General features: G+C 41.3%; 1 protein-coding gene across 1 annotated transcript in view; it reads left to right on the top strand.

Annotated features, from left to right (window-relative positions):
- The window catches only part of FGD3 (FYVE, RhoGEF and PH domain containing 3), a 221,874-nt gene that overhangs the window by 129,167 nt on the left and 78,166 nt on the right, over window positions 1–14,541 (top strand). Inside the window, exons 5-6 of the mRNA XM_033926275.1 lie at window positions 7,556–7,645; window positions 9,456–9,592. Of these exons, the coding sequence (XP_033782166.1) occupies window positions 7,556–7,645; window positions 9,456–9,592 (227 nt within the window). The remainder of the gene's footprint in view (window positions 1–7,555; window positions 7,646–9,455; window positions 9,593–14,541) is intronic.

The following is a 14,541-nucleotide window of genomic DNA, read 5'->3' as shown; positions in this document are numbered from 1 at the left end:
CTAGAGAAGAGCGACTAAAATGGTTAAGGGGCTGGAGGAGTTGCCGTACACTGAGGAGTTAGAGAAACTAGGCCTCTTCACCCTTGAAAAGAGGAGACTGAGAGGGGACATGATTGAAACATTCAAGATAATGAAGGGAATTGACTTAGTAGATAAAGGCAGGTTGTACATCCTCTCCAAGGTAGAGAGAATGAGAGGGTACTCTAAAGTTAAAAGGGGATAGATTCCGTACAAACCTAAGGAAGTTCTTCTTCACCGAGAGAGTGGTGGAAAACTGGAACGCTCTTCCGGAGTCTGTTTTAGGGGAAAACACCTTCCAGGGATTCAAGACAAAGTTAGACAAGTTCCTATTGAACCAGAACGTACGCAGGTGACAAGTTCCTATTGAACCAGAACGTACGCAGGTAAGGCTAGTCTGTTAGGGCAATGGTTTTTGACCTAAGGGCCACCGCGAGAGCGGACTGCTGGACACGATGGACCATTGGTCTGACCCAGCAGTGGCAATTGTGTTCTTAAGTGGAACGGCAGCACATCATCTCCAAACAGTTCAAACTGCTCCCATCCGTATTCTTTCCATGGCAAATAGTTTTGATCAAATTACCCCACAACTCATTCATAACCACTGGTTGCCCATCTCCTCTCAGGTTTAGTTCAAAATTTTTACCCTTGGCCACCGATACCCCTTATCTTAACTCCCTCATTGGTTCCTGTTTTCTTCCTAGAACTCACTGTTCCGGTAATGACCAGTGACTTCAAATTCCTCCTGTTCAACAAGTTCATTACAAATCTACGAGAAACAGAGCTTTTCTTTTTTACTTTGTCTTTCCTCTGGAGCTCTGTTCCTCAATCACTAAGACTTGAACCAAAAAGAGAAAAGGATTGACAATTTTCCTGTTTGAAAAGACTTTTGATCTGTAGCCAGGTGTTGGTGACATAAAAGACAAAACGGATGGGGTGAGGAATAGAAAGTTATTTTCGTGTACACTGAACTGTCTTGAATAGATGTGGCATTTATGATGCAAGAGGAAGTGGGTTCAGCTGAAATGAGCTCACAAGGGGACATGTTCAGCTTTGCACTTTTGACTTTGAAAGAAAGAAGAACCAGGCCATTAAAGTGCAGACAGCTCACTTAAAAGGATTAGATAGGAAATATATTTTCGCTACAGGACTTTGAACTTTGCTGCTGTAATGACTAACTTCAGTATCATAGATCCAGAGTGAATTCTCCTCTTATTACAATCATAACTCCTATTTGGTTACAACCTAATTTTTTTTGTTGTTATGAAATATTTGTAAAATTTATGGAATGTTCTGCTCTTTGAAATGAAATAGGAAATGTCAGTGACATTTATTTCATTGTGTTATTTTTGAAAGATACAAAATAAAAGAAAAATGAACAAAATGTTAGTTTTTGCAGTTCATTTGTGTCTTCCAGGTATATATATATATATATATATATATATATAGGTGTGCATATGAATGTGTGTACATATATATGTGTGCACATATATACATATGTATGTGTGTACACTTATATATATATATATATTTATATAGGTGTGCATATGTATGCACATGTATGCATGTGTGTATATATATATATATATATATATATATATATATACATACACACACACACATATATATATGTATGTATATATATATACATACACATGCATACACACATAGCCAGATGCATGCGCATACACATACATATACATATGTACATATGCACACCTATATTTATATATATATATATATATATACACACACATATATACATGCATACACATATACATACATACACACACATACATATATATACATACACGTGCATATATAGGTGTGCATATGTATGTATGTTCGTGTATACATGTATATATGTGTGTGTGTGTGTGTGTATATATACACACACACATATGCACACACACATATATATATACATACATATATATATATATACACACATACACATACATATATATATATATATATATATATATATATATACACACACATACACATATACATACATATACACACACACAGCCAGATGCCTGGAAGACACAAATGAACTAAAAAAACTACTTCATTTAATTCAGGTCAGGATTGGGGAAGGGTTGGGTTTTTGGCCAGTGGTTTGTTCCACCCTTCCCCCCCCAAAAAAAATGTCACCATTCAGACACTGATAGGTAGGATGACTTTTTTTTTCAGTGAATTGCAGATTAGTGCCACTATTCTAATGCAGCAGTAATTTTGATGCTTATTCTGTGCTGTATCCCATGGCCAATATTTTGCAGAAAGCTCAAGGTGGAAGCTTGCAGTCTATGGCTTTCTGCATGGGCCTCAGAATCCGTACTATCTGATGGGTAGAGGATATAAAATAATTGAAAGCATAGCTAATAACTAAGGCAGAATAATTAAAGCTCTTTTTAAAATAAACAAATGGTGCTGTTTCCATTCTTGAGTTTCAGGCATCCATGTTATCGCTGTTATTTTTACCTCCTAAGTGTATGCATACCACCATAAATAGCACGAGTCAACTCATTTGGTAGCCATGGTGAATATCTGCTCTTAAAGCGATGTTCTAAATTTTGCCTGTATTGGTTGCAGTCCTGACTCACTTTTGTTATATACTGTATATATATATAAAAAAAAATTGGCTCCAGTGTTAGCTAGATTAGAATAATTCCCCACAAGTGCTAAACTGCAACAAATTACATACAGCTGCAGTAATACATTAATATTAATACAGTAGAGTATAGACTCCTGAGGAGAAAGTAATTGTAGTCAACTATAATGTAGCCTGTAATTTTGGCGTTACTTCTGTTTCACGAGCAGTGTGATGTATGCTCTGATGTACTGTTTGTTCTCTTTATAGAGTCCTGGATTTTCTTTAAAAAAAATGGTTAATCTGCTAATGCTTCTTTCATAGCAATTTAAAAAGATCTGGTATAAAATAGTATGGCAGCCATGTTATTTATTTATTGATGACTTACTATACTGCTTTTTTTATATAAATCTTTATTGATTTTTAAACTTTGACAATGCAATACAATTATCTGAACATAAATATTTCATAAAATGAATTATTAAACATACAATTTATATTAGAACAATCATTTTCTCCCCGCCCTCTTACCAAATTACTACCATAAGACAAATTATGTAATTATAATATTATAATTAAGTATTTTAATAAACAAAATATCTTTCCCTCCCCTGGATGTGTAAGGAATTCTACCAACCTCAAAAAAAAACAACCAAAAATAAATAAATACATTACAATTATTATGATGTTACAAATATAGTCAATGGACTCCACACTCTTTTAAATGTACTTGCTAAACCCCAAACACTCTGCATTCATGTTTTTCATATTTGTACGTGGTACAAACATTTGTCCACCAAAATGTGTAATTTAGTCCATCATACCTCTTCCAATTATGTGTAATCAATTGGATAGCTATTCCCGTCATTATTACTATACTGCTTTTAGCTGTCAAAGCAGGACTAAGTGGTGTAGAATTCTAAAAGAAAATCCATAAGGATAGGAAATATAAAATTCAATAGGAAAACAACCATTCATACTGACAAATCACAGGCATAAAAACAAGCGGGCGGGCGGGATATAAATAAATAAACCAACCAACCAATCAGAAAGGAAAGAAGCAGGTGAGTGGTCCAGACCAGCGGAACCTGATTCTCAGTTGGTACTGATCTACCTGTACTCGCAACTCTATTGAATGTCCTTGTCAAATTGTCCATTGTAACTTCCTGGGTAACCAACCCAACCTCTTGTAATGTAATCTGACCTTGAACTGAATAGGTAAAGGTGGAATAGAAACCTTGATTAATATAAAACAATATAAAATGCTCCTGCCTGGCTTTTAATATCATTCACGGCATCCTTCCTCCCTTAATCCCACTATCTTATAACTCCTCGAGTCCTGACTCTACCAGACCTGCCCAAAGTATAAACTATCCTTCCCCTCTCTACACGGTATTCGCTATGCAGGCAAACTGGGAAAATCCCTTCTCTTCAGAATCACAGGTCTTTGGAACGACCTTACTACCCCGCTGCGGAACCTGGTCTCCCTCCAATTATTCCGCAAGCAACTGAAAACCTGGCTTTTCACTAAAATGTAATTCTATCCCCCCTTACTCTTCTATATATAAGTTCATGTAAACCTTTTTATCCTTCTCTTCCTATATTTTAAGTTCTTGTAAACTGTAAAAAAGTATTTCCTTATCACCTCTTAACTTCATCCTATGCCTTCTCATTCTGGAGCTTCCTTTCAAATGTAAGAGACTCGCCTCATGTGCATTTATGCCACAGAGGTACTTAAACGTCTCTTATCATATTTCCCTTCTTGTGCCTTTCCTCCAAAGGAAGGAATGCCAAATGCAGTCTAAAAGTTTAATTAGGAACGGATCAACCTTCTTACACCCTGCAGTAGCTCCGACAGCGAAACTGCCCATCGTTGGTGTCGATCTCCCATATTAAAATAAGTGCTGTTTTTTCATGAAAATCTATTTTTTTGGAACTTGTTTGTGTTGCACAAGGCTTGATAGCTTCACGTGCAGAGGTTTTTTTATGCCAATGAGGTTCCTGTACTTCATTATAACCTATAACTTACATTTCACTGAGTATAGGTGGGGTTCTGAGGCTTTTTCCTCACACTTATTTTTGAAACATCATGAAGCCAAATTCAATGCTGAAGGTCCGATTCTTCTTAGCAGTTTGTAATGTGATGCACAAACACACTTCGATTTAATTGCATGCTTTATTTGGGTAGAAGAGTGTGTTTTGTTATATATTTCATTTCTACTCTCTTGGGCGAAATTTACTAATTTCTTTAAGTCTGTCCCCATACGCCTAAAGAAGTAACTCCATACTGTTTATATCTTTTTGAAGGTGTGGTCTCCAGAACTGTACACAATATTCTAAATGATTCACATTAGAATCTTATACAACTGGCCATAGCTCTTCCTATGCACCCTAGCATCCTTGTAGCTGTCACCGTCATCTTTACAACTAGTTGTCCACCTTAACATCATCACTGTATCGTGCTGTATCACTGTATCGTGCGATGGTGCGCCCACATCTGGAGTACTATGTCCAGTATTGGTCGCCGTACCTCAAGAAGGACATGGCGATACTTGAAAGGGTCCAGAGAAGAGCGACGAAATTGATAAAAGGTATGGAAAACCTTTCATACGCAGACAGATTAGAAAGGCTGGGGCTCTTCTCCCTGGAAAAGCGGAGACTCAGAGGAGACATGATAGAGACTTTCAAGATCATGAAAGGCATAGAGAAGGTAGAGAGGGACAGATTCTTCAGCCTATTGGGAACCACAAGAACAAGGGGGCACTCGGAGAAATTGAAAGGGGACAGGTTTAGAACCAATGCTAGGAAATTATTTTTCACTCAGAGGGTGGTGGACACCTGGAATGCGCTTCCGGAGGTTGTGATAGGACAGAGTACACTACAGGGTTTCAAAGAAGGATTGGATAAATTCCTGAAGGATACGGGGATTGAGGGATACAGATAGAGGGAGAGATAGGTTATGAAAGGGTATAGATAGAAGGACAAGGATCACCTTTCAGGTCATGGATCTGATGGGCCGCCGCGGGAGCGGACTGCTGGGCTTGATGGACCTCTGGTCTGACCCAGCAGAGGCAATTTCTTATGTTCTTATCACATTACTATCTCATCCAAGTCCTGCTCCTCTTTCATGCATAAAAGTTTTTTTTTACTGTTCCCACAGTTTACAATACATTGAATAGCGATCAGGTGCTCTTAAGTCTTTTCCATATCTGTCCCAGCAGGCTCGCAATCTTAACTGTGGTACCAGGGGAAGTGAAGTGTTAAGTCACAGGGAGCAGGATGGGGGTCAAACTCTCAATCTCAGGGTGCTCAGGCAGCAGCTCTAACCACTAGGCCAGGGCTGCCCAAGTCCGGTCCTCGAGATCTACAGGCAGGCCAGGTTTTCAGGATATCCACAATGAATATGCATGGGAGAGATTTGCCTGCACTGCCTTCTTGGTATGCAAATCTCTCTCATGCATATTCATTGTGGATATCCTGAAAACCTGGCCTGCAAGTAGATCTCAAGGACCGGACTTGGGCAGCCCTGCACTAGGCCATTCCTCCCCTCCATGCAGAAGATGTAATTATATGCATGCTGGCTGCCCCTAGATCATGGGTAGGGAACTCCGGTCCTCGAGAACCGTATTCCAGTCGGGTTTTCAGGATTTCCCCAATGAATATGCATTGAAAGCAGTGCATGCAAATAGATCTCATGCATATTCATTGGGGAAATCCTGAAAACCCGACTGGAATACGGCTCTCGAGGACCGGAATTCCCTACCCCTGCCCTAGATACATGTGTTATAGGCAGTTTTGGAAGGGAAAGTACTTTCTTTTTATAAAATTGCTACTATTTAACCCAGGCCTACCCAACTCCGGTCCTCGAGGGCCGAATCCAGTCGGGTTTTTGGGATTTCCCCAGTGAGATCTATTTGCCTGCACTGCTTCCATTGTATGCATATTGATCTCATGCATATTCCTTGGGGAAATCCTGAAAACCTGGCCTGGCGAGGGCCGAAGTTGTGCAGGCCTGGTTTAACCCTTTATTTGGCTGGCATTGTTGCTCAGAAGCAACAAGTGTTTCTCTGGCTCTTATGAGAGACCTGCATCTCCAAATGCCCGTTAACTTGGCACTTGTGCGCTCGTTCAACATCGAGCCATTTTCACCATCTTGTCAATTAAAGGGTTACATGTACTGTCCACATACGGCAGGGGTGTCCAATGTCGGTCCTGGAGGGCCGCAATCCAGTCGGGTTTTCAGGATTTCCCCAATGAATATGCATGAGATCTATGTGCAAGCACTGCTTTCAATGCATATTCATTGGGGAAATCCTGAAAACCCGACTGGATTGCGGCCCTCAAGGAGGGACTTTGAGATCCCTGGCTTAAGCATATCTTTCCTGCACACTAAGGCCACTTGTGCCACAGGCAGAAAATGACTGACTTTTCTATTTTCCCAGTTAATGGCCATGTGCTAATTTTGCCATTGGTGTGCAGTCATGATAAAAAGTTACCATGTGGGCCCCTACCAACACCTATTTTCTAGGCGGTAACGACCCACTCATTAGTGCCGTCACACCCGCTTTCCACTTCCAAACACACCACCTTGGAGAAAATTAGGAAAATATTTTTTTGACGCACGGTGTATGCGTTGCAGATGGACAGATTTACCGCCCTGTTTTGTTATGCCGTAAAAATAGATTTAGAGTGTTGGGAAAGTCCCGCGTTAGGATGCATTAAGCCCGGGATTTGCTGCTTCTTCGTAAAAGGGCTTTTTGGATAGCAGAGATATCCTTGGATAAATGCTGTTGGATGGACTGTCCATTGCCTCTGTTCACTGGTCAAACAATTTTCCTGCATTGTGGTTTCAATAATATTGGATTAATCTTTGAGGATGGGTGGTGGGGGGGGGGTGTATTCTGTATTTTCATTTAGTTACTGTTAATTTTAAATTTATTTCAGTGTACAGAACCGCAAAAGCTTTTCCACATTGCAAATGAACTTCTCCACACAGAAGAAGCTTATGTTAAAAGATTGCACCTACTAGACCAGGTACAGTTTTTTTTTTATTTTCTTCAAAATGTTGCATACTTTGGCAGACTGTTAAGTTTTTCATTTATTTTAGATTATAATGTTGTCTAGTAACGGAAACAAAAGCATCCATCAATATAATGCAGCATACCTTTGAGAAGAGAGACTGCACTTTAAGAACATAAGCCTTACTGGGTCAGACCAGTGGTCCATCAAGCCCGGTGGCCTATCCAGATCCCTAGTGCCTGGCCAAAACCCAAAGAGTAGCAACATTCCATTCAGAATCCTAAAGAATAGCAAGATTCTGGAATCCCAAAGAGTAACAAAAGATTCCGGGACCCCCGAAGAGTAGCAACATTCCATGCTACCGATCCAGGGCAAGCCGTGGCTTCCCCCATGTCTTTCTCAATAACAGACGCTGGACTTTTCCTCCAGGAACTTGTCCAATCCTTTCTTAAAACCAGCTACGCTATCCGCTCTTACCGCATCCTCTGGCAACGCGTTCCAGAGCTTCTTTCATGCTTGTGTTGTCCGTTTAGATGAGCAGCAGCATCCTTTCAAGTTTAGTTAACCCACATCAGCACCAGGGCGCAGCTCAAGAGAAGAAACGTCCTTGACAACGGTATAAATCAAAATTAAAGGCATTTTTATTTAAAGACGCCTTCAACATACAAATCGTCCCATTAAGGACGTCCTGAGAGCTGCTCTCATCTTTTTAGCAGATTATAAATCCTCTCCCTTATGTTTTTACCTTATCTGTATCTTTTCTGTTTTATAATGTAATTCTTGCTCGCCACATATCCTGTATGTATGTTTGACTGTACTTTTGGAGTTAAAACCAAATTTTAAATTGTACACTGCTTAGAAACTTTGTTTAGGCGGTATAATAAATCTTTTTAATAAACTTGGAAACTCCAGGCCTTATAGGAACTGTGGTCTCTTTCTCAAGCTTCCTGTACCATGGAAATCTAAGTAGGGGCAAGGCCTGTCAGGGATGTAGGACCTCGCTGACTTTCCCATGTCGCTGCTACAGGGCTGCCGGAGAGATAGGCCTGCTGGAGGTCTTGTGGCAGGCTCAGGTGTAGGCATGGCAGCAGCAATACTTAAGCACTTAAATAGATCTCTCCTTTTCCCGCCCGGACAATCCGCCCCCCTCACCTCCCCCAGCACTCCAGTGTCTGAAGATGCTCTTCCCCTCCTCCGGCACATGGTGTCTCAAATCCACCTTGAACCGCAAGGCAATGGCGGAATAGAAAGCTCTAATGTAATGCAATTCCCCCCCCCCCCCTCAGCCACACGGTGTCTCAAGCCTCCTGCGGCATACCTGTTAGAAAGTAGATCTTTGCTGCCAGTGAGCAGCCTGATCGATGCACCTCACACCAGTCCCACAACCTTCCTTCTAACGCCACTTCCTGTTTCTTCATAGGCGAGTTATGTCAGAAGGAAGGCCGTAGAGCCAGCGCAAGCAGAATGAATCGGTCACACAGCTTGCTACCAGCAAAGATCTGCTTTTTAAGGGCAGTCAGGAGGGAGAGGTTTCAAAAGTTTTTAGCTGATGATACTTGAGGATCGCCACCGGAGGTGTGCTGTTACTGGGTGGGCCAGAGGCCAAAGTGGATGGGCCTGGACCCACCCATGGCTATACCACTAATTGGCACACTATATATGAAATTGATTTTCCATGCTTTTAGGTTGTCTTGATAGTCCCACCATTGCATTTTGGAACTTAACAGAACTTGTCAACAGACCAGGCATTTTTATTCATACAAACAGCAGCGTATTAAGTTGTATACATATTTGTTATAATTTCATAATTTCTGCTGCCTCTCAGGTTTTCTGCACTAAATTATCTGAAGCTGGCATTCCACATGATGTGACCACGGGGATCTTTTCTAATATTTCATCGATCTATCTTTTCCATGGACAGTTTCTCCTACCAGAGCTTAAAATGCGAATTACACAGGAATGGTAAGTAGACTTTGACGGAGAGTTGTGTGGATGCTGGAGCTGGCATTTACACTTGCGATATTATAATCCTGTATAGTTCTCTCTAACCTACTTCTTCATGCTGGAGTTTGGGGGTTTTTCTAAAGCTTGATTGGTTTTCCTTGAGCAGAAATTGTAGATTCTTTGGGAAAACAATGAAAATGCTACGTGACAGTGGTGGCTTTTCTGTCGGGTGTATTGTAGCTGGAGTGGAAGACCCCTTCTGCTGCTCATCTGGTACCTTATTAGAAAATTATCACTGCTCTACAGTCATAAATTTGTGAAGATATAAAATGTCATTAGCAGGGCCAGAGTAAAATTGAAAGTGCCCATAGGCAACAGAGGGCACATTCCCCCTCTCCCACCCTTAATTATTCCTTCTCCAGCAGTGTCTGGCTACAAGGAATGCCTAATAGAAGTCATAAGGACACAGTAAGCAAGAAAGGGGGAGGGGTGTCCTTTGCTTGCTTCTACCCTGTTTCCCCAAAAATAGGCCCTAGCGTGATTTTTAAAGATGCTCCTACCCCCAAAATAAGCCCTAGTTAAGATCGACCTCCGAAGCCCCCCCTCGACACTCTTCGACTCCATTCCTGACGCTAGTGCTGCCCGAGTCGCCGCAGAAATGGGACTCCGTCAATTCGGCAATCTCCACCCCAGTGAGACCTGACGTACCTCCGCTCCGAGTCCTCCAAAAACAGCTGCCGTCGCTGCTGTTTTTGGAGGCCTCGGAGCGGGAGGTATGTCAGTCTCACGGTGGGAGGGTCAGTGGGGTTCTGCTGCACAAGGGGATGGGAGGGATCGAAAGATGCTGCACAAGGGGGATGGGTGATGGGAGGAAAGATGCTGCACATTGGGGGAGGGGGAGAAAGGAAAGAGGAAGAATTGGGGTGGAACAGAGGAAGGGGAGAGATGATTGTTGTACATGAAAAAAAAAAATAAGACATCCCTCCCCCCCAAAAAAAATAAGCCCTAATGCATTTTTTGGACCCCAAATTAATATAAGACACTATCTTATTTTGGGGGAAACACGGTAGCAGCTTACAATTAAGGAACAACAAAGGGAGACAAAATGCTATGTGTTTCATTTGATAACAACATGGCTCATTTTATTCTCATGGGTCTTGTGGCAGATAATGCACTCTAACCTTTACTAAATGACTTCCAACATGAAGATGGATATCGTTGCCGAAGTGATGTTTAAAGTGTTTTACTGAAGGGGTGATTTTGATTTTTGTAAAATGTTTTATTGGATATTAGCTTTAGATCAGGGGTGTCAAAGTCCCTCCTCGAGGGCCGCAATCCAGTCGGGTTTTCAGGATTTCCCCAATGAATATGCATGAGATCTATTAGCATACAATGAAAACAGTGCATGCAAATAGATCTCATGCATATTCATTGGGGGAATCCTGAAAACCCGACTGGAATACGGCTCTCGAGGACTGGAGTTCCCTACCCCTGCAATATCAGCCCACCGGGACAGACAGGAAAAAATGCTTAAGTACCTGAATATAAACCACTTAGGCCAGGGGTGTCAAAGTCCCTCCTCGAGGGCCGCAATCCAGTCGGGTTTTCAGGATTTCCCCAATGAATATGCATGAGATCTATTAGCATACAATGAAAACAGTGCATGCAAATAGATCTCATGCATATTCATTGGGGGAATCCTGAAAACCCGACTGGAATACGGCTCTCGAGGACTGGAGTTCCCTACCCCTGCAATATCAGCCCACCGGGACAGACAGGAAAAAATGCTTAAGTACCTGAATATAAACCACTTAGGCCAGGGGTGTCAAAGTCCCTCCTCGAGGGCCGCAATCCAGTCGGGTTTTCAGGATTTCCCCAATGAATATGCATGAGATCTATTAGCATACAATGAAAACAGTGCATGCAAATAGATCTCATGCATATTCATTGGGGGAATCCTGAAAACCCGACTGGAATACGGCTCTCGAGGACTGGAGTTCCCTACCCCTGCAATATCAGCCCACCGGGACAGACAGGAAAAAATGCTTAAGTACCTGAATATAAACCACTTAGGCCAGGGGTGTCAAAGTCCCTCCTCGAGGGCCGCAATCCAGTCGGGTTTTCAGGATTTCCCCAATGAATATGCATGAGATCTATTAGCATACAATGAAAACAGTGCATGCAAATAGATCTCATGCATATTCATTGGGGGAATCCTGAAAACCCGACTGGAATACGGCTCTCGAGGACTGGAGTTCCCTACCCCTGCAATATCAGCCCACCGGGACAGACAGGAAAAAATGCTTAAGTACCTGAATATAAACCACTTAGGCCAGGGGTGTCAAAGTCCCTCCTCGAGGGCCGCAATCCAGTCGGGTTTTCAGGATTTCCCCAATGAATATGCATGAGATCTATTAGCATACAATGAAAACAGTGCATGCAAATAGATCTCATGCATATTCATTGGGGAAATCCTGAAAACCCGACTGGAATACGGCTCTCGAGGACTGGAGTTCCCTACCCCTGCAATATCAGCCCACCGGGACAGACAGGAAAAAATGCTTAAGTACCTGAATATAAACCACTTAGGCCAGGGGTGTCAAAGTCCCTCCTCGAGGGCCGCAATCCAGTCGGGTTTTCAGGATTTCCCCAATGAATATGCATGAGATCTATTAGCATACAATGAAAGCAGTGCATGCAAATAGATCTCATGCATATTCATTGGGGGAATCCTGAAAACCCGACTGGATTGCAGCCCTCGAGGAGGGACTTTGACACCCCTGCTTTAGATTCATTGTTTGTTTTGCAGCTTTAATTTATTTGCAGTTTGTAAAAAAAAAAAAAAAAAAAAACGAGCGCCCCCCCCCCCCCAAAAAAAAAAAAATACCCCCTCTGATTTTATGATGAGGTTTAAAGACTTTATATGTATATATGTTGAAATAGTATTTTAGGTTTGGGAAATAAATGATCAGAAGATGTGTGATGGTGTATGGTTTGGATAGTCAAAATGATTTGTTCCACATAGTTCCATTAGAGAAGTGATTATCTGATCAAATACCTTTAGCCTTTCAAATAGGTCTGGTTTTTTTTTGGGGGGGGGTTGTTTGTTTAGCATAACCAAAAAAAGGTAACGTGACATGTTCTTTTGTAAAAGTGTACAGAAAAGTCTTATGAAATATTTCATCACATAACGTGTAATTAAACTCTGGAATTTGTTGCCGGAGAATGTGGTGAAATCAGTTTGCTTAGCAGGGTTTAAAAAAAAAAAAAAGGTTTGGATAATTTCCTAAAAGTCCATAAGCCATTATTGAAATGGCTTGGGGAAATCCACTGCTTATTCCTAAGGAAAGCAGCATTACTACTTGGGATCTACTTAGGTACTTGGGACTTGGGTTGGCCAACGTTGCAAACAGCATTCTGGGCTTGATGGACCTTCGGTCTCTCCCAATATGGCAATTCTTATGTTCTTAAATGCATGGTTAGTGCCTGACTGAAAATTTGGATATGTTGAGGGAGTTTGGGGGGGGAGGGGCAAAGTAGGTTAAGTGCCAATATTCAGCACTTAACCAGCAAAGGCAAACACAAATGGGAACACGTCAAAGTCAGTTCTTTCTTTATGTGGTGCCCCGTAGCCTAAGTATCTGAATATCAACCGGATATGCCTTAGCTGGCTCTGCAATCCCGGGAATTCAGTGTTGAAACCCGAACATGGATAAGGGTCAGCGGCAGTTAGCAAAACAAGCTCCTCCCTTGTAACCAAAAAAAAACAACCCAAAACTGTTGTAACTTCACTGGAAATGTCCAGTTAGCTCTTTTGTAATCCGCCTTGAACTGCAAGGTATAGGCGGAATAGAAGTCCCTAATGTAAATGTAATGTAATGAATATCGGGCCCCAATTTTTTTTTTAAGCCTTGTGAGCCAGATTTAAGGGAAGATTTTTTTTGGGAAACAAAGAATCCCGCTGCCTTGTGCTAATTTTCCGAAGACGTGATTTTTTTTTTTTCCTTCTTTTTCTAATCAATGAACGGTAGAGAGAGATCAACGTTCTTTATCTCTGCTTGGCTCTTATTAAGTTGGCGATTGCAGTAAACTGTATGAAAAATCTTGCAAACCCCAGGGATGCTCATAGCTTTTGTTTCACCAAGAACCTGTTCCATCAGAAACCCGGTATGACACACACAAAATGAATGTTGTGTTACTAGCAGGAAGTTAATAGATTATCTATTCATGAAGTCCTTTTGCATCCAAACTCGCCCCCCCCCCCCCTTTCTGGTAATGTGAATTTAAAGTGGTGCACTCCTTTTGTAAAATCATTATGATTACATAATGATTGAAGGACCGAAAAGTGTGTTTGTACAGCAGATTCAATGAAATGTTGCCATTATGATCTTGGCAGTAAGCCCAGCACATGACTGGGATGCTTATACAAACTACTTTAGCAGATTTACTTGTCTTGAAAATTGATTAATCACTTTGCTGGATGATGAATTGTTCTAGCTACTGCATTTTCCTGCTTTTTAGTGGAGTCCATTTTTTAATTTAGGAAGTATGTACCTGATTTTTTTTTTTGTTTGTTATTTTTACTCCTTTAAAATAATCATATATTAATTTTAGAATGACAAAGTATATCATACTTGATTTTAGATATATATACGGTACATTTTAAATTTACCCTTTTGCTCTCTAGTCCTACCACTATTTTTGTCTGTACAAGGGAGAGTTGAACTTTTTTGGAGTAACTTTTACTCAACCTTCTTGGACCATTGAGTTCTTCAATCTAGCATTGGCGGTGTTCCCCTTGATGTCAGGGACTCCAAGTGGCTTTAAACTGTGCACAGCCACTGACCCACATAACTGTTGTGTGCAGTGCATGGACCCCGAGCACAGTGATATTTTTGCACCCTTTGCTCCAAATTGCTAGTCAAGCCCAATACAAGAAGCTTTTCAGGACACTGGGAACATCGACT

The sequence above is a fragment of the Geotrypetes seraphini genome, chromosome 17 (genome assembly GCF_902459505.1).
Source record: "Geotrypetes seraphini chromosome 17, aGeoSer1.1, whole genome shotgun sequence".
Lineage (NCBI taxonomy): Eukaryota > Metazoa > Chordata > Amphibia > Gymnophiona > Dermophiidae > Geotrypetes > Geotrypetes seraphini.
The sequence above is the reverse complement of the archived record's forward strand: the minus strand, read 5'-3'. Positions and strand labels throughout refer to the sequence as shown.